Source organism: Piliocolobus tephrosceles, chromosome X (assembly GCF_002776525.5).
Source record: "Piliocolobus tephrosceles isolate RC106 chromosome X, ASM277652v3, whole genome shotgun sequence".
Classification (NCBI taxonomy): domain Eukaryota; kingdom Metazoa; phylum Chordata; class Mammalia; order Primates; family Cercopithecidae; genus Piliocolobus; species Piliocolobus tephrosceles.
In genome coordinates, this window is record NC_045455.1 from 70,462,912 (window position 1) to 70,488,012 (window position 25,101).

Sequence of the window (25,101 nt, forward strand, 5' to 3'; positions counted from 1 at the left end):
ATTCTTTCCGGTTTTTGCTACCTACAGACCTGTTCAAATAGTTCATGAAGGTGTACAATTCTTGTATGTGGTGATAAGAATCTGAAGTATTTGGGCTGGGCGCAGTGGTTCACGGTTATAATCCCAGCACTTTGGGAGGCTGAGGCGGGCGGATCATCTGGGGTCCGGAATTTGAGACCAGCCTGGCCAACACGGTGAAACCCCTTCTCTACCAAAAATACAAAAATTAGCCGGGCGTGGTGGCGCACGCCTGTAATCCCAGCTACTCGGGAGGCTGAGGCAGGAGAATTGCTTGAACCGGGGAAGCGGAGGCTGCAATGGGCTAAGATCACGCCACTGCACTCCAGCCTGGGTGACAGAACGAGACTCGACATGTCTTGATAAATAAATAAATCTGAAGTATTCGGAGTATCAGAAAAAAATTGTGAACAATTTTGCAACAGGCAAAAGAGTACCAGGTGCCTTGTCTAACGTGCCTTTCCAGGTTATCTCTCTGCCTGCAGACCTGCAGATGCAAAATGTGTTACGATGGAGGAAATGTGAAGCCCCAAATTAAAATGTTAAATTTGCTGTACTTACTATAAGCTTGCATACCAAACTTAGAAAATATCTATTGTTTTCAAGCATATGTGGAATATTTACAAAATTAACTATACATAGCAAAACTTGACCAATCTAAATGAATCTATTTCAAACAGAAAATATTCTCTGACACAATATAACTAAATTAAAAGTAAACTTTTAGAGATAACTTTAAAAACTGTTCTATAAATATTTAGCCCAGGTGTGGTGGCTCACGCCTGTAATCCAAGCACTTTGGGAGTCTGAGGTGGGTGGATCACTTGTGTCCAGGAGTTTGAGACCAGCCTAGGCCACAGAGTGAGACTCCATCTCTATAAAAAAATTTAAAAATTAGGTTGGCATGGTGGCGCATGCCTGTAGTCCCAGCTACTGCGGAGGCTAAGGTGGGAAGATAGCTTAAGTCTTGAAAGTCAAGGCTGTGGTGAGCCACAATCGCACCACTGCACTCCAGCCTGGGTGATGGAGCAAGACCCTGCCCCCCACCAAAAATGAAAATCAAAAAGAAATTTAACACTCACAAGCCACAGAAGTAATACTGGAAAGTGGAAAATACTGGGAGTGACTAAAAACGACTGCACAGCAAAACTTTTAGGAGTCAGCTAAAGCACTATACACAGGAAAACTGTGGACTTATATGCTCCTGTAAGAAAAGAAAAAATCACTAGAAATCAATGAGCAAAATATCCAAAATCAAAAGCTAAGTTTAAAAAAAGTTATTAAAACACACCATCTTCTGTAAATAAAGAAAAAGAAAGAATGCACAAATTTATAGTATTAGAAATAAAAATGAGAACCAATTATAGCTACAGTAGAAATTTTAAAAATACAAAGGCCTTCTTTGTCTAAATACTTATTTTGTTCCCTTGGAAAATCCCTAATATCTATTTTCACAATTATAAAACTGTTCTAAGGAGCACGGAATGCAATAGAGATCATGTTCAACAAGATAACAGAGGTGAAAGTGCTTAGTGACCTATAAAATGTCAAAGAAATATATCCCATTCATTTCTATTAATTACGAAATAGTGTAGCCTAGGGATAAACCACTTTCCCATATCCTATCTAAAGTTAAGCGTTGTTGAAGGGCTCAGATTTGATAGTGTGATGGTTAAATCTTAAATCCTATTTAGCTATTAAGAAGTAGTGGTGGCTGGGCATGGTGGCTCACATCTGTAAATTCTAACACCTTGGGAGGCCAAGGCGGGCAACTCCTTGACCTCAGGAGTTCGAAACCAGCCTGGACAACATAGCAAAATTCCATCTCTACAAAAACAAACAAACAAAAAACACACACAAAAATTAGCTGGGCATGGTGGTGCACGTCTGTAGTCCCAGCTACTAGTGAGGCTGACATGGAAGGGTCACCTGAGCCCAGGGAGGTCGAGGCTGCAGTAAGCTGTGATCACACCACTGCACTCTAGCCTGAGCAACAGAGGAAGGCCCTGTCTTGAAAGAAAGGAAGGGAGGGGAGGGAGGGAGGAAGCGGGGAAGTGGTGGTGGTGATGATCCCCGAAATCCACACCTTTCATATATGTATGTTCTTTTTAAAGAAAAAAATTCTCGCTTCTTCGCTACTGCACTTGTTACAGGACTTGGTAAAGTGCAGTGTTCTTAGAGGATATATAGTAAGTCGATTATCGATGAAATGGCAATGTTTCACAGTGCTTTTTATCTGTCTCGTTAGACAAATAAATGCAATTTGGAACTTGTTCATTTAGGGCTGGCAGAATAAACTTTGACAATAATATAAACAAAAAAATATATACAATGGAATTAGGAGTGGGTATTTACCTCAGTTCCAGAGCACTAACCTGCTGCACAAAGATCTTAACAACTCTATTAAGATCAGAAACAGAACTGAAAACAAAACCAACAAATTCTGACAGTACTCTAGTTATCAAAGTCATAAAATCCCTTTTGTGTCGCTCTGTTCTTTTTTTCAATACACACACTGATCTGAAACAACAGCTATGATCCGGTGATATGTAATAATGGGAAAATCCTCTTTGGAAGTTATGCCAAGTATGAACTATCCTAAAAGGAATGGAATCTGATAAGAAACAGTCAATCATTCACGCATTCACACTTCATAAAGCCTGTCAGCTACCAATGGCAATGGACATAATTTTACAGACACAATAATTTATAAACACATTAATAATTTTAGGGACCACTGGCCAGCGGTTCCACCTTGATAACACATGCCCAATGAGCACTAGAAAAGGCAAAGCTTAAACTCCACATGGTTGGCCGTGCACATGCACTGGATGACTCCAGTGGCCCCTTCCAACTCTGCTATCCTATGAAAAATGTTTTCAAATTTTAAGTCAGTTCACTTTCAAACTCCAGTTCAGTTCACTTTCAAACTCCAATTCAGTTCACTGTGTGTTTGGTGTCTTTCTGCTGAGCTGTCATTTCACAAAACAAAACCTGGCTACCAAAGACCAGCTCGAAAATATACATGAATATATACACTAAAGTTTTCTCATTTTCCCTTTGAATAAGGTAAGATCTTCATGAAAGAATGTGGGATACACATTTGTATTGAATGGAACAAAATTCCTCCTCCTTTCCAGTTTAGAAAGACACCATCAATTTTTTCATTTTTTTTAGAGAGAAGAAACACCATCCTACAATTGAGACTTTCTTTAGAATTGTCAGTGCAGGGAGAGAAGACATTTCTTCTACAAGTAAGAAGAAATGTAGTTAAATTTAATTTTTAGTTCACAACAAAAAAATACAAAGTCTGTGTTTTCTAAGGCAACCCTAGCATGCAAGACGCTTGTCCCAATCCAAGATGACTCCTCACTGTGACTCCCAAAGGAATGTGGGGATACTGGTTATAGGACCATCAGGAAGCTGGCTCTTTCTGCACATTGTTCAGCAGCCAAAAAGAATGCCAGGCTGCAGAGAAAGCAGCCAAAACAGATTCCTTTTATGGTGTGATAACATTTTGTTCAAGAGACCGCCCTGTTCTTTACAGGCAATGCTTCAGAACCCACTCCTAGTAGGTGGGGAGAGGTTGGGACTTCTAATGAATATAGCAGGCCTAGCTGGGTGTATTTCACCCTAGAAAAGTAAAAGCACTCACCGAGAGTTCTGGAAGCAATATGATCAAATACTATACAGAACTTTCATTTCTTGGCAGCCGCTACCCGTGAGATGAGACTTTTTAACCAAGGTCCCTATTCTTAGATTCATAACACTCCTACTATTGCCAAGAGTTTTGCTAGTCTAGGTTATTTTATTTTCCTACGGTACATTTTCTTCATGAGGCTCATCAACAACAACCTCTCCAGCATCTTAAAATAGATTTTTAACTTTGTGAGGCTTTCCTGTGTAATTCAGGTTCAAAGTGTTGGTTCCTCTATAGGAACAAGTCTTGCTTAATCATTTTTATTGTTCTTGGCCACATTTCTTGGATTAAGACACTTTATAACAGGAAAAGACACAGTGGCACATATACTAAACTAACATAACCTTTTGTTGTGAACACCAAGAGGCAAAGATTAAAAGCCCAGATCCTTCAAACACAGGCTACATAAACAGCAATAAATTAATATTTTCCACAAACATAACATTTCTATCACGTGAGAAAATGTGAAAAATATGTAAGTGTTTTTAACTGCACTTCACAGTAAGGATTTTTTTCATGTGCTAACTAAATTTATCTCTAGTTTAGGACTAGAGGTTGTTGGCACCAAGCGGCCTTTTGACATTTAAAGACAACCTATTAGCCAAAAAGCTGGTTAGGCAGTGACAAATCACCACCACCACCACCACCATCATCGTCATCATCATTATCATCACCATCACTATCACCATCAAATATTTATGGCTATTTCCTCAGCGGAAATACACAATATACTCCAGAGGTGTAATCAATTTTGAATGGTTCCTATGAATTCAAAGTAGCTTCATATGGCATCTCTCCTACTTTGGAATATACAAAATTAGTAATTTCTACATGTAATTTATTGAGAGGAGAAAAAAATCTAAATAGAGTGAGATCATGTTGATTTTAAGTATAGACAGACAAAATCTGTGAAAATTTGAAAAGCAGCTTCTTTGCACTATTTTATCTAACAAGTCTTTCTTCTCAGTTAATAGATTAGTTAATAGATTAACTTCTCAGTTAATAGATTTTTCCTCAGTTAAGAGGAAAATTTCTAAGTGCTACAGAAAAGAAAGTATTTTAGGGTACTTGTTTATAAAATCAGACAAACTTGCCTATTTGTCAAAGCTCTTTCAGATCATACTATACTTGATATCGTCTACCTTAAGTGTGAGCTCAAAAGTAATTTACTGTTTATTTAATTTTAAGAAATTCACACCGACTTCCCCATACATCAAAATTAATGATAATGTCCTGCATTGATTATATATTTCTTTCTTGGATATATAAGTTTTGTTCTTTGGCATGCTATCCCATTCATAACTACTGCAGAAAAAAACACTAGATTAGCTCTTCTACAAAGCAGTGTGTTTACAGCATCCTAAGTCTCTGCGTACTTTTCAAGTGAGGGGATTGGCAGTCTCTCCCCAAAGGCCAAAAGTCAACGAAGTCCACTACGTCCCTTCACCATACCCAACAAATACACATTTTATTTTGCTAACTTAATAATATCCAGGAGGAGCAGAAAAGACATGAAAAGGCCACAGTGGCTAACCCTGGTTGTTGTGGAGGAGACATCACGTCGTGATCACACACAGGCACGATATTCTGAGTTCCTCCTGCTCACCAGGCTTGGGGATGGCTGGGAGTGGGGTGGCAGTCTGTGGACAGGAAGAACTCACACAGACAACACTATCATGCGGATGATACTATTCAACATCTGAGAAGACTTCAAAACAATTTTATTAGATGACACTGGTATTTTCTAGATACAATTATGTATTTGGAAGTAAACAAATGTGGCAGTCACTGTTTCAGATACTAATAAATCTTTTAGGCAAACACTATATTGCCTTCAACATCAAATCGCTCCCAAACTGATAAATATCTCAATTTCAAGGGTCCAATTCCTAGAAGACATGTTTCAACTACACCCAGTAATCAAATAGGAATTAAAGGCCTTGTAATTGAATAACACAAGAGGACCAGCTTCCTGATTACTTTAAAGATTATCCTCATTAATATTTTTATTTTATTTTATTTATTTATTTATTTCGAGATAAGGTCTCATTCTGTTGCCCAGGCTGGAATGCAGTAGCACAATCATGGCTCACTGTAGCTTCAACCTCCCAGACCCTCTCACCTCAGCCTCCCAAGTAGCTGGGACTACAGGCAGACACGCCAGCACGCCTGGCTAATTTTTGTATTTTTGTTTTAGTAGAGATGGGGTTTCAACATGTTGCCCAGGCTGGTCTTGAACTCCTGGGCTCAAGGGATCTGCCTGCCTTGGCCTCCCAAAGTGCTGGGATTACAGGGGTAAGCCACCGCACCCAGCCTACTACTTTATGTTACACATTTATACTCAAGTAAAAAATTTTATAGGAAGTTTTAAAAATAAATTTTGTGTGTGTGTGTGTGTGTGTGTATATGTATGTATATATAGTATCTGGCTTTCAAAAAGTTTAGAGGATAGCCACACATTTTTCTTATATCTTTATACAATACCTCTAAGAGGTAAGCTTTTTCTCATATTTTCTCTATTTGTCAAATTCCTTCAAAGAGTACATGATTCAGTATGGGAGAACAGGTCTCAGACATGGTATTATTAAAAGTAGCAGAAGTGGACAAAGAAAAACAGAATAAAAACAGAATGACCCACGTACGTGGGAGAAAACAGATGCAACCATGAAGCTAAAAATTACAGACTGAAAACAATATTTAAAGAGTTAGATGCTTAACAGCCTCTTTCTATATTCTTTTTCCTTTCCATTACCAGGAATTCATCACAAAACACTGCTTATAACATACCACATAGTCCTCTTCAGCCATCATCAGTTTCAATGAATTCTCCATCTTTGCCTTAAAACATCCTCAGATCCATACTCCAATGTATACTTCCTACCCATTTGAAGACAGCAATAATCTGTTCTCAATTAGGTGTGACATGGAAACCAAACCATTTTACTAATGTTCTAAAAATACAATATACATTTTAAGATTACATTATCTGGTATGATTAGCATTTTAAAATCCCTATCATCGTAAAAGTAAAATGTCATCTATACCCAAAAGTTTCTCAATGAACATGGACTAAATACAACAATGCAAAGTTAAATATATAGACTTACTGCATCCAGGACTACTAGCAGTGAAAATGTCACAGCAGGACAGGAGTAGGTAAGTAAACTGCACATGCTTTCCCCTGTATATGTTGGAATTAGAGTACAGATGTCTTAGGGAGATACTGATCCAAATTCTGTAGACACCTATGCTTGCTGCACCAGGAAATTCCAAGGTTATTAACACCCTACTACGTCAGAAACAGCAAGAAAATTCAAAATGGTCAGATAAGTCAGAAATCTGCAGAAGTGAAGATTAGATACATGAGCCTCTAGACGATCCTAACAGTAACCTACACCTTATTAACCAAAAAGAAGTTAAGGCTACTTAAAAAACTGCTAGGATTTTTTTCAGCTCTGATAAAAAAACAAATGCACTTGGCCAGGCACGGTGGCTCACGTCTGTAATCCCAGCACTTTGGGAGGCCGAGGCAGGCAGATCATGAGGTCAGGAGATTGAGACCATCCTGGCCAACACGGTGGAACTCTGTCTCTACTAAAAATACAAAAATTAGCAGACGTGGTGGCAGGCACCTGTAGTCCCAGCTACTTGGTAGGCTGAGGCAGGAGAATGGTGTGAACCCGGGAGGCAGAGCTTGCAGTGAGCCAAGATCACACCACTGCACTCCAGCCTGGATGACAGAGTGAGACTCCATCTCAAAAGAAAAGCACTTCTACAGAAATGCAACGGAAACTCTTTATTATTTTATTTTATTTTATTTTTTTTGACATGTAGTTTTGCTCTTGTCTCCCAGGCTGGAGTGCAATAGCACGATCTCTGCTCACTGCAACCTCCACCTCCCAGGTTCAAGCGATTCTCCTGCCTCAGCCTCCTGAATAGTTGGGACTACAGGCATGCGCCACCACATCCAGCTAATTTTGTATTTTTAGTAGAGACGCGGTTCCACCATGTTGGCCAGGCTGGTCTCAAACTCCTGACCTCAGGTGATCCACCCGTCTCAGCCTCCCAAAGTGCTGGGATTACAGGCAGGAGCCACCACACCCGGCCAGAAACTCATTTGTGACTGCAAGGAAAACAAGAGAAAACCAGTAATTTTCGGTAGCCAACTAAATCAAAACAAAAATCAAAACTAAATCAAAACTAAAAAACCACTGACATTATACCTGGTTCGTTGAACTTTCTCAACTTTGATGTCAGGTATATCTGTTACTCAACACAAGCCTTGCTCCCCTTTCACACCAACATGACACAACTGACATGAGAAAAGGCTACATTCAGTCTTACAATTGGGGATCTTGTATTCACAGTAAAGATAGATTTGATAAAACAGCTTCTCTCCCTCTCCTGACATCCCAGATATGGGGAAAGGATTTGGAATTTGACCAGAGCACCTAGCTGCAAAGTCTAAAACCAAGGCCTTAAAATAACTGATTTTCTTAACATCAGAGCTACTCAGGGGCATTAATACATGATACCATGTTGTACATCATCAATTAATGCATATTACTAAACCATGCTCAGCAAACACTGACCTAAGTTAGTGGGATGGAAAGATAGATAGCAAATTTTATATCTGGCTAGAGTTATTCAGTGCTCCTCAACTTTCTTAAGAAGGCTTAAAGTGAATGGGCTCAATCAGTACTAGGTAGCAAGGCCCAATGTTATCAGTAATTGCCAAAGTTCACCCAGGCTTTCTCTTTTTTTTTTTTTGATCCTTGTCTGTCCCAACAACCAAACTCTTTTTCACTTCCTTTATACTTCCTCCTCCAAAATCTACACGAATACTTGAAGACAACATAATTACAACCTTACAAATACCAAGTAGACAAAGAGAATAAATGATATAAATCTTTTTTTTTTTTTTTTTTGAGATGGAGTCTCGCTCTGTCCACCAGGCTGGAGTGCAGTGGCGCTATCTCAGCTCACTGCAAGCTCTGCCTCCCCGGTTCCCGCCATTCTCCTGCCTCAGCCTCCCGAGTAGCTGGGACTACAGGCGCCCCATGGCGCCCGGCTTTTTTTTTGTATTTTTAGTAGAGACGGGGTTTCACCGTGGTCTCGATCGCCTGACCTTGTGATCCGCCCGCCTCAGCCTCCCAAAGTGCTGGGATTACAGGCGTGAGCCACCGCGCCCAGCCAAATCTTTTTTTTAAAAAAAACCTTGTCATATTGACATTCAGGGAAGTCTTGCACCAACAGCAGTATTCACATTACAAATTTATTAGAAAAGTTATTACTTAAAACATCTTTGTGGGATCTACATCAAAGAAAAATCAAGAATTGCAAAGAGAGAAAAAAATGGATAGAAATGAAAGCATAAGTTTTTTATTTCTTTCACTGAATTTGATTACAACTTTTACGTTTAACCTACCTCAAGTTCAGGTAAGTCAGCATCTGGAGATTAACGATGGCTTCAGGAATGACTCTGATACAGTTGTGATACAGATTGAGAATTTCCAGTGATACAAAATGGCACAATTCCATTGGAACTTCAACCAGTCTGTTTTTAGATAAATCTATAAGAAAAGGAGAGAATATTTTCTCAATAAAATTTGAACAAAATCAATATACTTTTATTAACCACAAACACTGTTTTCCTTAACATTATACATTTTAACCAACATTATCCTTTTTTTTTGCACCTCTGTTACTACAGCATTGTGATTTCTATTTCCTTTTTCTATTTCCTTGCCAAATTCTGGAACATGTGGGATTTGGAAAAGCAAAAATACCACTAAAACTTTTTAGCTCTCTAAAGAACTTTTTACTGTATCTAAAAATTATTTTATTTCCAACTCATTCTACCAGACAAGTATGTAAAATGCTATCCTTTTAACATATCTGAATACATACATATTTACCAAAATTATTAATTCAAGTTTGCTGTTGTTTTTTTTTTTTTTTTTTTTTTTTTTTTGAGACAGGATCTCACTTGGTTGCCTGTACCGGATGGCAGTAGCACGATTTCAGCTCACTGCAATCTCAACCTCCCGGGCTCAGGTGATCTTCCCACCTCAGCCTCCCGAGTAGCTGGAACTATAGGCATGCACCACCACGCCTGGCTAATTTTTGTAGGAACGTGTCTTTTACATCCTTTACAAATGAACACATAACAGACAATAACCAAGTATTTCATTCACTAGAATTACTGAGAGCTTATAATATGTAAGACTGAGATAAATTGTGTCTATTAAGAACTGATTCTATGAAGCACAATCAGCAGTAAAACTGGACACCACTGGGCAAATGTACCAAAGAAAGCAATAATAGTCCTCAGAACAGTGTAACCATACAGTATGGCCTACAGTATTACCATCCCAATGATTAAATTATGCAATAGTCCTTAATATCTTAATATCTAAATAGTCTTTAATATCTTAATATCAAAATGAATGGAAGACATGACTGTCAAATTCCATAAAACATAGAATACAAGGAATGAACCACCACTTTTGAAAACAACTCAACAATAGTAGATAACCTCACCCTGTATCAGGAGGGACTCAAACAGTAACTGAAGATTATCAGTAAATATGTAACATATACTTAAGGAACCATACCTTAGCCAAAGAAAATACAGAAAATGTAAATATGTCAATATCACAGATTAAATGGATGTTAAAGAGCCACCTTCCCTCCAATAAATAAATACATAAATAAGCAAAATCAGGACTAGTTAGCTTCAGAGGGACAATTCTAACAAACTTTTAAGGAATCATTTTGAGAATGATGGTTTCCAGCTTCATCCATGTCCCTGCAAAGGACATGAAATCATCCTTTTTTATGGGAGCATAGGGAATACAAAGATCTTATACTATCAAAACAATTCACCTTATAAACAGACCAAAGTAAAATAGTATATGATTATCTTCAAGGATATGTAAAAGGCATTTGGTAGAGTACAATATTTACTTTTAAACAACCTTATTAAGGGATATTTTATATATTTTACACACACCAGCAAAATGACACAAAAGAAGACATATAATTTATGATAATAGCAAAAGGGCAAAATCCCCAGCAAATCTTAAGGAATATGCAAAATTTATACGACAAAAACTTTAAAATGCTACTAAGGCAAAATTTTAAAAGGTGATGACAATTATCTCAATTGTATCTGTATAATTTAAGGCACTTCCAATTTAAACAAAAAAATACTTCCAGAATTTAAAAAAATTTGTTGGGGTTATTACACAAGTTGATTCTAAAGATCTCACGGTAAAATAATGTGAAAATAGTAAAGTATTTCTCAACAAAGAAGAGCCCTGAGAGGATGAGCTCTCCTGGATATTAAAAACACATCACAAAGCAATGTGGTGGATAGATGGGAAGGTCAATGGCATGAATTACTAAGATGGGAAATGGGTCAAGAGACATACATATGGAAATCAAGGCCATGGACCTGACTGGTAGAGGTCTGCACCGCAGAAGGTGAGCATCAGGCTGGTAAGTGAAACTTCATATGTATTTACAGCCACTCCCCGCTGCTCACATTACCGCCTGAGGTCCGCCTCCTGTCAGATCATCTCGGGCACTGATTCTCATAGGAGCACGAACCCTACTGTGAACTGTGCATGCAAGAGACCTAGGTTGCGTGCTCCTTGTTAGAATCTAATGCCTGATGATCTGTCACTATCTCCCATCCCCCTCAGATGGGACCGTCTAGAGCAGGAAAACAAGGTCAGGGCTGCCATTGATTCTACATTATGGTGAGTTATATAATTATTTCATCATATATTACAAAGTAGTAATAACAGAAATAAAGTGCACAATAAAGTAATGCACTTGAGCTATCCCAAAACCATCCCCCACTCCGGTCTGGGGAAAAATTGTCTTCCACAAAACCGGTCCCTGGTGCCAAAAAGGTTGGGGACCACTGAAGTATGTAATAAAGGTGGCATTTCAAATCAACAGGGAAAAGACACGAGGCCAGCAGTTTGAGAAAACTGAATAGCCATCTAATATGAACAACAACAACAAAAAAAAGATGACTACCTATCTCGCACCTTTTATCTCAATAAAGTCTAGATGAATGAGAGATCTACTGTGAAAAGCCGTAACAGCACCAGGACAGCATGGGTTGTGTTTATGATATCAGAATGGGGAAGGCTTTGTATGAATAGTATAAAGCGAGAGTGCCAAATTCAACACACACACAAAAGTATGGCATTTTAAATCAAAATCTTCACCACAAACATTTATGACAATCAAGGAATGGGGGAGGATGGAAAGTTCTACAATTCATAAACCCAATAGGCAAATTTTTTATATACAGAGTTTCTACAGTTGACAGAAATAAGACAAATCGTAAACAAGAAAAGAAAAATAGATATGAACAGATGGCTCACAGAAAATGATATACGAATGGCTCTTAAGCATATGAAAAAAGGATCAACCACACTCAAATTAGAGTGACACAAATTACAACTACATGGGATAGTATTTTTCATCTATTAGAATGGTGAATATAAAAAAATCTGATAAACACATTGTAATACTGAGGCCATGGTGATGTGAACGAAGGACATTTTTCGGTAGTATCTCTAAATTTTACAAATGCACATACACTTTAACCTAGCAGTCTTTCTTATCTACAGATATTCTTATACATATGCAAATGACCTGTTTTTTTAGCATGGTTCCTTTTTTCTTTTTTTTTTTTTTTTTGAGACAGAGTCTCATTCTGTCACCCAGGCTGGCGTGCAGTGGTGTGATCTCAGCTCACTACAGCCTCTGCCTTCTGAGTTCAAGAAATTCTCCTGCCTCAGCCTCCTGAGTAGCTGGGATTATAGGCATACACCACCACGTCCAGCTAATTTTTGTATTTTTAGTACAGATGGGGTTTCACTATGTTGACCAGGCTGGTCTTAAACCCCAGACCTCAGGTGATCTGCCCACCTTGGCTTCCCAAAGTGCTGGGATTACAGGCGTGAGCCACCACACCCGGCCAGTATGGTTTCAAAGAGCAAAAGATGGAAAGCAAATAAAATACAGGACTGGTTAAGTATTAAAATACCGTTAACAAACATCATAAATATGCTAAAATTAAATCAATCAATATTAATATAATATTAATTCTATTTTGTGTGATGGAATGTAATATTAAACACTATATTCCATAATGGAATACTAATACTATGCAGCCACAAAAATGAATGAAGCAGCTCTATACGTGCTGATACAAAACAAACTTCAAAATAGATTCTAAATGTTTAAAAAAAAAAAAAAAACAGTTGCAGGACAGTGCATATAGTATTTGTGGGTTTTAATGAATATTTACATAATTATTTAAATATAAGTAGATTATGTCCAGAAAGCTACACAAGAAACTGTTTAAAGTGGTTGTTTCTGGAGAAAGGATCTCTGGCTAGGCAGACAGGAGTGAATGGGAGGAAGACTTCTCACTGTAGATACTTCTGTGTCTTTAGAAATATCACTGCATTGCTTATTTGATTGTGATATGTAATATATATACATTATGATAACATATGTAATTGTGTGTATGTGTGTATACATATCTCTGTCTCATTCACCCATCAGCATTCTTATTCTTTCTCTGCACAAAGAATTTCGTTTCACTTAAAAAGAATTAAGAGGCCAGAGCAAACTGTGAATTTCCTCATATTAAATTAAGGAAAACATTGAAGCAAGCCTCCTTTCACGAATGTTTAGAATCTAAATAGAAGAGAATTCCAGAAGTCTCTTGCGTTCTTTCTTTTTGAAACACTTTACTAGACATAGTGATCTTGATGTGCTACACGGCTGGAAATTTGCCCAGGAAACTTGTATGTATCGTTTCCTTCAGGTTCAACTCAAAGGAAGTTCCACTGAGGGTCCAGCTTACATTCCAAACTTTACCTTTCCTGAGAATGGCTAGAACTATACTATCTAATTGAATGAAAAAGATATAGAATATATGCGTGTAGAATACTTCAAGAACTACTTTAGGTAATGAGAGTGTTTCTGTGATTTCAGTGTCACTAATGTTTCTTTAAGCAAGAAGAAAATAGTATTTTTGTAGAAATACTGTCACATAGCTACGAACCTTTTAAAGGACAACGAGGCATAAAATTAATAATAGAAACCACTCTAACCTGAGAGCAGAAGACTAGCTCTAAATCTACAACCACCTGAAATGTTTGAGAAAGTTGCTCAATTTTCTAGGCCTCTGTTTCTGAATAGGTAATACTGAAGTATATAAAACTAGATGAGTTCTAACATTCTTTTCAGAGCTAAGATTTATGTGAATAAGTCAAATTTATTCTGAATTCAAATATTTTGTCAAAAATATTCAAAATCCAAGAAATTTTGTTTCATCATCATAATTATTAGCAGCAGTTAAATATCACAAGAAGTTACAAAATACAAACCCACCAATACTGTAATTAAATATTGGCATATTATGTTAATAAATTTCACATTTCACTGTAGAATATATATTCCATCATATAATCTGAATTTTAAAAGTGTTCTGTTTTCAAACTTGGGAAAAATGTAATGGTAAGACAAGTAAGTTACAAAATGACTTACAAATTCAGCTAATATTCAATTCTGGGCTAAACTTACTAATGGCATCATTAATAACCATTTGCTAAAAATGTGCTAGAATACTGCACTAATTAGCGTATCAGTCTGATATTTTCATTACTATTTACAATGCAGATTATATTTGCTCTCCCCTTTCCTTATCTTTTCCTCCATAATCTCCAGGTTTGAGGGAAAACTCTGGCATTTTTTCTTCCAAGTAATTTCTTCCCTGGCTGTCTGACTGCATCCCAGAAGCCGCTGTGCTAAGGGCTGGTCAGAGCCTCTCAAAGGATGAGATTAGTCCTGCTGGCTGAAAGGAAAAGGAGGTTTACCTGATACAGCCTTCATTTTCCCATTATTTTAAGTTGTGTCCGATCTCTTTTAAATCTTGTTTTTAATTATGCTATTCTATATGCACTTTTTTAGGATTCCTTTCTGAAAGGAGCCAGGCTACACATTACACATTCATAAAGTTATAAGGTAACAGTGGGCTTCTGCCATGCCCAGGCCTACTATGCTGGACAAACAGGCAGAACAACTGTCCACCGAGTTAGTGACAGTTCACCTATGCAATGGGTCCCCTGTTGTCTTGGGTTTGTGTTACAATTTCTACATTAACAGGGATGAAACTATATTACAAAATCTACACACAGCTTAGACACTTTCACTGGCTATACAAAAACAGTTCCCCAGATCAGCATTGCCCAAGTTAGAACAAAACAGAAAAACAAAAGCTTTCCTTTTTTCTTCGTTTAGTTTCATTCACTCCGTGCTGAACTAGGTATGCATCCTCAGTGTACACAAAGGATGGAGTATCTACGGAAATGGAAAACCACTTCAGGCCTACTTTCAAGGAGTTTAAATTTTGAAAAGTAAGATGAGGCAAACCAGAATGAAACATAAGGCAGGATGCCCTAATTGTGCTTTAAAAATGGTACAAATAAAGAGCTGGGAATTTGGGAGAAGGTAGATGAATGACAGTTGGCAAAGTCTGTCATGCATTGACCAATTCAAGCATGCCCGACACTGGAGCTTCACATCTGGCACCTCATTTAAACCACTGCATGTAGCAGCAGTAGCCCCACCAACCTAAAGGTGACAAAACTAAGGCTCTGAAAGCTTCTGTCACTTATGTGCCCAACGCCAAGGATGGACAGAGCTCCCCACACAAGACCACTCTTTCTCCATGGAATAATGCCAAGCAAGACCAGCTTTATTATCAGGAAGATACAGCAATTAAATCTTCACTGCACTTTTATGTGTCCAAAATTCAACCACAATAAAGTCAACATGGTCTTCGTATAAGCCCGGAAGGTAAGAAAGTGATGAAAATCATGGATAAAAAAGGAAAGTACTGAAAAAAATAGGTCGCCTGATGGGCTTAACTCAAGAAGTAACAACATGAAGCTTGGCTTGAATTGCTGATTGTATTAACCTTACATAAACACTCTATTTTGATGAACAGGCTTCCAAATATATGACTTGCTTTTTCTCTGAGTATCATTTAATCCTCAACTTTGTTAACAGAAGAGAGGAAGAGGGTGCAAAAAAAAATGGGCATGTTTGCTTTTTGATGCTTTGCTTAGGCTGATACGGAAATCATCTTGTGTCTTTGAGAACCCACCATGGGGAAGACACCTAGAAGGGAAGTGGAAGTGAGTCTGGATCAAGATGTTTTGACTCTGATAATCCAGAATAGATAATCCCTTTACAAATAGTGGGAGTGAAAGATATACGTACATGTTCAAAATTTTTTCTGTCCTGATAACCAAGAAATAAAACGTCTGGTCCCTCTTTAAAGGGGAGAGAAAAAGAGAGAAAGGAAGGAATGAATCTAGGACTTAGTTGAACTAAAGACATGAGAGGGCAGTCCGTTCATGGTTCACAGAGATATGAGCACTCCTAACTCTGCCTTTGAAAGGGCAGAGCCATGCTGGAAGCACCACTAACAATGACAGATACATCAGTGTGAGTAATGAAGGTTCTCCCACTCAGGAAAGACAGAAAGAATAAGAACTCATAGATAACAGGAAAATGTTAAAAAGGCAATCAGTATCTTTGTCTTCAACGGCAACCAAATAAGAGGGGGCAAATGGGCAAGGGGCTGTGAAAAGGTGGTAGGGTCTGAGTGACAGAAAGATAAGTAAGCTTTTAAAAGCTAGAGATACATGCTGATAAAGAATTTGTGTTTGTCTTTGTTATTTATTGCTCTAATTCTATTATCAATATGCTTGTATAGAGGTGTTAGTGAATTGGCTTATGAGCTATTTCCCTAAACAAAATATGCGTGTATTGTTTCTCAACCTTGTTGGCACACTGCAATCATCTGGAGAGTTTTTTTTAACATCTGAAAGCCTGGGATTTGTAGCCAGAAACTTGGACATCAGGATTCTTGAGATGTCCAGCTGATTCCCATTGTGCTATGGGAAAGCCAGGTGAACAGATGACACAACCTATTTCTGCTTTCTCTACCTAAACCAAGCCTCCACAGATGTTGCTGTCCTAAGAGCAGAGGTAGTTCCCAGAAAGGGTGTGGTTTGGATACCAGGATAATACCTGAGAAATAACCTACTTTGGGAAAGAAAATCTTAGCCAATCCGGAATTAAGCATTGCTAGGTTAGATTCTTACTCTGAACTCCTCAGTTAGTTTCTGATACAATCAGAGCAACAAGAATCTGACTTGGAATATGGAGTTTTGCATATTTTGAGTTGTCCATGATCACAGAAAATTTGTGGGGTTTTTTTCCTCATATAATCCTCATCACAACCTAGTGAGGCAGGTGCTGTTATGATTCCTAATCACATGCAGGCACTAAAGACCAGAGAGGTTAGGTAACTTGCCCAAGGACACAGAGTCAGTCAGTTGCAGAGCCAAGAACTAATCCAGTTTTGTGTGACACCAAAGTCCTGTCTTGAATCTACTAATTCTGCCTCACAGAACTGCATACAGGCAACATCAGTTGTTCATATGGGTATAGCTTGTAAAACAAACAAAAAAATGACCCATTTCAGGTGCCTGGTCGCCAGGCATGAAAAAGATTCCATAGCTCTGTACTAAAAGTAAGTGACCTCTGGCCAGGTCCCTAATATTTTCTCCAGAAAGAAGAGCACATGTCTTTAGTGCCACGTATCCTCCATCCAGCCCATGATGGGCACTGTCCTTTCCTGCTGGAATCCCAGCCTGGGTCTGGCTCTGCAGCGTGGAGCTGGGCCACCACAGCTCTATCTGTGCAAACATACCTAGGCAGCAAACCGGAACCCCAGAACCACGTCCTCCCCACGTCCACCTCTTAATGGAAGCATTCACATGAAAGCCGAACAGCCAGAAATAAAACAATAAGAGTCACCGCTGCCAAGATAAGCTTTGCAAATCCCTAAAATAAAGTAGCCAGATGAATAAAAATAAGCAGGGTAGGGTAGAAAAACAGTCAATGGAATCTGGTGTGCAGTCAGCACGATTGGAAGGGCAGTGTTGTTTTTGTATGAAAAAGGAAAGTGGTGTCTCAGGAGGATCTGCACGAGTTCCCCACTCTCCAGCAACAACATCCTGAGTTATCAGCCACCACAGCCATCGAGCAGCCGTGCTGAGAACCATCAAGCAGCCGTGCTGACAGACCAGGATAGCTGGGAACCTCATTTGCAACATCTTGTTTTATGGTCCGAAGAGAAGATCTCATCTTGAAAGTCGAAATCCATACCAGCTCCGCAGAGGAAGACCAAATGACACCATAAACATGTTATGGTGGAAATCTAATTTCAGAATCTTAGCACACATCATGATGTCTCAATAACTGGTTAAAAGGTGAATCTGTCACTTATTCATCTAAAGCCCTGGCCCACCACAAAAGTGCATGGAACCTGCTGTTTTCCCAGTACTGAGGGAGCTGCTCTATTATCTCCACCCTCTTGCTGCTCTTCCTGGGACCACTGTGTTGGTGGAGATAGTCCTTGGTAGAGGTAGGATCTAGGGTCATCTGCCCTCCTTGGACAATCCATCCCTATCTTCACCTAGGCAGGCAAGGGTCTCTCTAGAAGAATCTCAGCTACATCTTTCTATCCATCCTGAAATTCCTGTCTCAGCTCTGCAACATCCTCGGTGTCTGACCTTCACTTCCCACTCCTTTAGACACCCCACCCAGCCCCATGACTCAGCACCCATGGGGCACACATTCAGAACTACCCTGCAGTAAGGGAGTGCTACCCAGCCAATAAAGCAGAACCCATGGGCTGACTCACCCCTGTCTCTGCAGACAAAACAACCCGACGCTTCCAGGGTTAAATGGGCAGAAATATTAAGCAGTTCCTTACAAGTTTTGAGTGAGTAAAGATCTCAGCCTGCATCTCTTAAGAGATCAACAAAGAAGTCAGGTCAAACAACAGAAATGTGATCAACAATTCTCCAATATGAACCACGAGGTCCTCCCTGATCACCTCCTTAAAACTTCTTTCGTGACCATCTTAACCTTCTTCCTCTGTTCTACATTTTCTTTTTATCTTAGCACATAAATAACCTTCTAATATAGCAATGCAATTTAGTCATGTAGACAGATGTGAATTTTCTCTTTTCTCCTCCTAGAACGTAAGCTCCATGAAGATCAGGATCTTTGTTCACTGTTGTACAGTAAAAGCTTAACAAATATTCACTGAATTGAATATTTATTACTAAAAGTAAGTGAGCTCTGACCGGGTCCCTAATATTTTCTCCAGAACAAAGAGCCCATGTCTTCAGCGTCATGTTTCCACCCAGCCCAAGATGGGCACTGTCCTTTCTTGCCGGAAACCGAGCCTGGTTCCAGGTCCTCAGGTCAGACAGCTTGAGTTCAAATTCTGGTCCCACCACTTAGCTGCATGAACTTGGAGGTAATTATTTAATTTCTCTATGCCTCAATTTCTGCATCTGTAATATGAGGACATTAATAGTCCTGGCTCCATTGAATTAGTGAAAGGATTGAATGGGATGATACATATAAAGCCCTTAGAGCAGTGCCTGCCACAGAGTGAAGCACTCTAAGAATAACCACTATCGTTATTATGATAGCTATTACTGGGTTCCATGAGACACAAATAAATAAATAATACTTCTGTACAATAAGTGAAACATCTGTAAGTCAGTTTGAAGGTTTCTCTTTCCACTAAATTAGTGCTCAACTTACCTAACAGTTCTCTCTAGCTCCATTCAGTGATCAATGTATCTATTCCCTCACTCATCACAGTGCCAGTTGTATGTGTTTGGTTCATTTGCACCTTGTAAACATTAGGAAGAAGAAGTGAAATGATGCATGCAAAGCAGTTAGCAGTGTCTGGAGTTCAACAAATGACAGCTGAAAAATGAAATATAACTAGGACACCAGGCCTCATCTGACACTCTCCGAGTACAGAAAGGGAGACACACAGCTCATGACTTAAATTCTAGAGAGAAGTGTGGGAATAAACATGAGTACAGATTACTGCAGGGACACGGTTCCCCACGGGTGCAGAAGAGCCCAAAGAGCTTCCTGGCAAGTACAACACTGCTTGGGACTCTGCTCGGGACAGGGGTCCTGAGACCCTGGGCAGCGAACAGGGGTCTGTGGCGGACCATCTTCCTGGCTGAGCAGGCTAGCAGCAGTCATGCAGATAGCATGAGAGGAAGGCAGGAGACTAGGGTTCTCTGGGGTGTGAGAGGGAGGGCAGAGGTCTCAGAAACTTTCCATTGTGAGGCTTTGGAGCTCAAATGGCCCTTCGCTAAATCACATGATTAAGTATTTGAAGTGTAACAAATACCTTGTTGTCTGACTAAAGCTGAGCAGCTGGTAACAGTCTCTTACCAGCCAGTCCACAGATAGTCTCTGTGGTACCATAATTCGAAGAAAACTAGTTACTAGTTAAGGGATCTGACAACTGCCGCAAGGTGAGTAACTGGGAAATGCAAAGAAAATGAATCCCAAGGATGCTAAGGAACATTGACCTTCTGCATGCCCAAATTTACACTACCCTGGGATCAGAGGAGAGAGTGGACTTCTCTCTACAGGGAGACAGAAAAAAGGCAGAGAAGTAGGCTCCGTGGACCTACGGCTGCTGCTTAGCTGGTATGTTACCATCATTTCAGGATTAGACTCAAGAATGAAACCAGGCACTGCTGTGAGCTGCTAATCACATAAATATTGAAACTCTCAACCATAAAAGAAATGTTCGCTGCTGGAAAAAAGAAAGCCTTTTTATATAAAAATGACCAAACCAGAAAGTTTTTTTTCCAGGATTTTTATCTTTGCTGGTAGCTTTTGAAATCAAATATACCGTGAAACAGTCTATTACGCTTCAGTTAACAGTCTATTAATTCTGTTAATCCTCAATTTCTTAGATTTTCTTTTATTATATACTTCACAAATAACCAATAAAAATATAAGGAAAGCCAAAATTACCCATGCCCCTTGCAAAGGTAAAGAGGATCTAGAGGTTTGGTAGGATACGCAACAGGTTCGCATATGTGATTGATTAGATGTCTCCTATTTAAAAAAGCCTTTTAGTGGCATATCAAACTTTTTTTAATTTTAATACTATGTGTAGTAAATAACCTTAGGCATGAGGCCATGTAAGATCTTCAGTCAGCAAAGATAAAATTATTGTCCCTCTAGAAGACTTGCTAATTTGGGATGGAAATGTATCAGTATATTTTTAAAGACTTCCAAGATAAAGAAATGAATCCTCCTTTTTACGTGAAGTAAATTATAGTTCCACTAAGCAAGATAACCACTACTCAGGTTTTTCAAATACTTGTGTTAAACATAAAGTAGAATGAAGGCAATAGGCATCATTTTGAAGTAGAAATCATGCAGAATTCAAAATTTATACCATATGTTATTAATTACATCAGTAACTGTTTAATTTCAAACGAGGTAAAAATTCAAAAGCTATTCAAAGGTTCCGTGCCAGTTTTAACATATTGCTGAAGAAGTCAAAGGAGGAATCATTGCCACAAGTTTTATCCAAAAAAAGTAACCCTCAAAGATATTGCCAGTGACATTTTTAAGTAAATATAATTCAGAAAATTCAAAGCTACTGTAATATATTTAATGTCCCATAAGAAAATAAATTTTATATGAATCGATTTGCAAATCCAAAGTAATTTTCTTGTATGTAATACAAATACTATAGTTGTCATAAATATTTTATATGTATTAACGTGTCCACAGCAACCTAAATTACAATTTCATCTATATGTCCTTCTTGGAAACCAGATATCGTTTGGAGCAATGTTTAACTCAGCTCTGTTCTCTTTTGGATAAAATAAGAACTTGAAATTTCAAATGAAGCCCATAGTTTAGGAGGCTGAAGTGGGCAATTACGCTTTTCTGTCTTGTGAAAGCCTCTTCTCTATAGTCATTCAAGGAATACTTGTTTGTGTACCTACTACGCGCCAGCAACAGTTCTAAGCAGTGGGCGAACCCAGCGAACGCTGGCGAAGAACTCCTGCTCTCCAGAACTCACCCTCCAGTGGGGTGACACAAACACAGATGACGAGTAAAATGCATGGCATGTTACAGGGTGGTAAGTGCTAGAAAGAAAAAGAAAGAAGAAAAAAGAACTAGGAAGTGCAGGAGAGGCGTGGCACCTTTAAACAGGGTGACCAGGGAAGAATTCGCAACCAAGGTGACGTCTGAGTGCAGAGCTGACGGAAAGAAGAGAGGAAGGCACAGGATCCTTGAGGGCTGAGCCTCTCCCCAGGCGGACAGCGAGCAGAAAAGCCCTAAGGTAGCAGCAGGGTGGCATACTGCAGGGACACCAGGGCAGGCTGTGTGACTCCAGCGAGGGAACAAGGGTGAGAAAATCAGAAAGAGAGACCAATGAGGTCATGGAGTAGGCAATCACATAGGGCTTTCAGCCATCGTAAAAGTCTGCCATTTCCTGGCCATTGGACGGCTTGGAGCAGAGGGTGGCTCACATTTTCACAGGCTCTTCTCGCTAGATTTGTGTTTGGAATCTAGGGCAGACACGGAGGCCAGGGAGGAGGTGACAACCCAAGCAATGTAAGAAGGCGGTTAGACCTGAGTGGCAGAGTGGAAGTGACAAGAAGTGGTCACATTCAGGTTGTATCTTTTGAAAGTAAAGCCAACCGTATTTGCTGATTGGATGGAGGTTTGAGAGAAAAACAGTAGTCAATTAGGACTCCCAATTTTGGCCTCAGAAATTGGAAGAATGGAGTTGCCCTCCTCAGATGTGGAAGCCTATAGCAGATATTGTGGGGCGGGTCAAGAGTCACTCTGGAGATGCAAATGTTGAGACACCTATTAGATATGCAGGTAAGGAAGTGTTCACAGCTGGAGCTCGGGGACAAATGTTGGGAACTGTGAGAGTATAAATGGCATGGCAAGAATACTCTAAAGTGGAGTGAGTGAAGATTAGAGAAGAGGGCCATGCACTCAGCCCTGGGACATCCCAACCTTTAGAGGCAAGAAGAGGAAGAAGACTAAGAGGAAGGAGGAAAACACAGGCCAACAAGGTCCCTGGAAACCAAGTGAAGACAGTGTTTCAAGGAGGAGGGAGTGCTCCACTGTGCCTATGGCTGCTGCCGGGTCAGATCGGCCAAAGACTGAGAAATGACTGTCAGATCCAGCAAGTGGAGGCCACAGGTGACCCTGAGAAAAGCAGTGGAGGGGGAATGTAGGAGCAAAAGCCTGACGAAGGTGGGTTCAGGAGAGAATGGAAGATTACCCAGAGTAGTCAAATTCACAGAGATAGAAGGTATAAAGGTGGTTGCCAGGGGCTTGGAGGAGGGAAAAATGAGAAGTTAATGTTTAATGGGTACAGAATTTCAGTTTTGCAAGATGAAAACATTCTGCAGATTGGTGGCTCAATAATGTGAATGTACCTGACATTACTGAATTGCACGCTTAAGAATGGTTGAGATGGGCCGGGCACAGTGGCTCACGCCTGTAATCTCGGCACTTTGGGAGACTGAAGCGGTGGATCACTTGAGGTCAGGAGTTCAAGACCAGCCTGGCCAAAATGGTGAAACCCCGTCTCTACAAAAATACAAAAAAAATTAGCCAGGTGTGTGGCACATGCCTGTAATTCCAGCTACTCGTGAGGCTGAGGCAGAAGAATCACTTGAACCCGGGAGGCGGAGGTTGCAGTGAGTCGAGATCATGCCATTGCACTCCAGCCTGGGTGACAGAGCGAGACTTTATCTCAAAATAAAAAAAAAAAAAAAAAAAAAAAGGTTGAGATGGTAAGTTGGATGTTGTATATATTTTACCAAAATTAAAAGCTTTAAAACCTTTGCAAAGAGAGACTGAAAAAAGAGGAACAAGTTATGAGTTTAGGCAAGTCAAGGTAAAAGAGAGCAGATAAACGGAGTGGAAGCTGAAGGGGGCATGGTATGAGGGGAAGAAATCCGCATGTTTGTATGCTGATGGGGAATAGCTTGCTGGACAGGGGAAAACTGACGATTCAGAAGAGAAAGGGACAACTGATGGAGTGATGTTCTTAAAAAGGTGGGAGGGGACCGGATCTTTCAAGTGGAGGGTGTAGCCTTCCCAGGCGCATCAACAATTCCTCCACGGCAGGGGAGACTAGCCAGCGAATGCAGACAACCGAGAAGCTGTGGTGGCAGGTACACAGGATAGCTCTTTCTGAATGCCTGAAAGCCCAGTTAGCTGAGAGGCAGGGATAGAGAAATGTTAAAGGTTTAAGTGCAGGAGAAAGTATGAAGTCGTGAACAGACTGTGCGAAAGTCTCTGCAGAAGAGAAAGGCAGTGTGAGTGCTGGGTGGCTGTAAAGCCCCCTTGAGTTAGTGGGTATGAATTGAAAGTAAGGTCTCTGGGATGGCCACAGTGCATACAGACGCCTCACTGAAATAAATATAATTCACTGGGTTCACTTGGTTGTGTTCAGCCTTGTTATCTTTGCCTATAAAAAACCCAATCTTTATGGAGAGAATAATAACTTTTTTAAACCACTGGTTTATATTCTGCAGCTCTGGTCCTAGAGCACGTATCTAACTGGTAAGGGTCAAGAGAATCACTACCTGTAAGCGTGCTCATCAGAAAGTCATAGAGGCTGAAGGGAGGCTCACACTGGCTACATGGTACCTTCCCAATCCTTCCCACCCCTGGAAAAACCACCCACACGTTCACTCACTCACTCAATCATTTATGGATGTTTGCTATAAATGAGACATACCATGCTAGATATTAGAGACAGACATGGATAAGACTCAATTCACAACCTCAAGTAACTCAGACTCTGACAGGAGAGTAGGGAGACAGGTAAACAAGAGAAAATGTATGAAGAGTTAGATTTACATTTAGCAGAACAGTTAGATCTCAACTCTGCAAAGGTTGAGAAAGGCTTCAAAGAGGCATTGAGCTGTAAGCTGAGTCTCTGGATAAGTATTTGGAAGACTGCCAGGATGGAGTGGAAAATTCACTCCAGATTACCAGGCACAGGCTGGATGAGGAAGGGAGGAAGAGAAGAGCTCTTTGAGAACTGTGACTGGCATTACGGCTGAGGCACATGGGACTGATGGTCAGTAGGGATCCATGAAGCCAGCTCTAGAGGCCATGATTACAAAGATCCAGGTGAGAAATGAGGAAGGCCTGAAATAAGGTGAAGACGGGTGGCACAGAAAGGAGGAATGGCCAGGCAAGACATTTGTGAGGTAGAATTGGCAGAGCTTAGTGTTCCATTAAACATTGAAAGTGAGGAGAAAGGAAGAGCTGGTGGCATCTGGGGGTTTCTGATGTGGATGAATGACTGGAAATGTGCTGGTTGCTCAAAAGAAATGCAGGAAAAGAAACAGGTTTGGAGGTGATGACGG

At 39.8% G+C, this 25,101-nt stretch overlaps 1 protein-coding gene across 2 annotated transcripts in view; it reads right to left on the reverse strand.

Annotated features, from left to right (window-relative positions):
• LRCH1 (leucine rich repeats and calponin homology domain containing 1) overlaps positions 1-25,101 on the reverse strand; it is a 208,425-nt gene that overhangs the window by 99,128 nt on the left and 84,196 nt on the right. For both annotated transcript variants that reach the window (XM_023187294.1, XM_023187295.3), the window contains exon 2: positions 9,147-9,291. In XM_023187294.1, the coding sequence (XP_023043062.1) occupies positions 9,147-9,291 (145 nt within the window). The remainder of the gene's footprint in view (positions 1-9,146; positions 9,292-25,101) is intronic.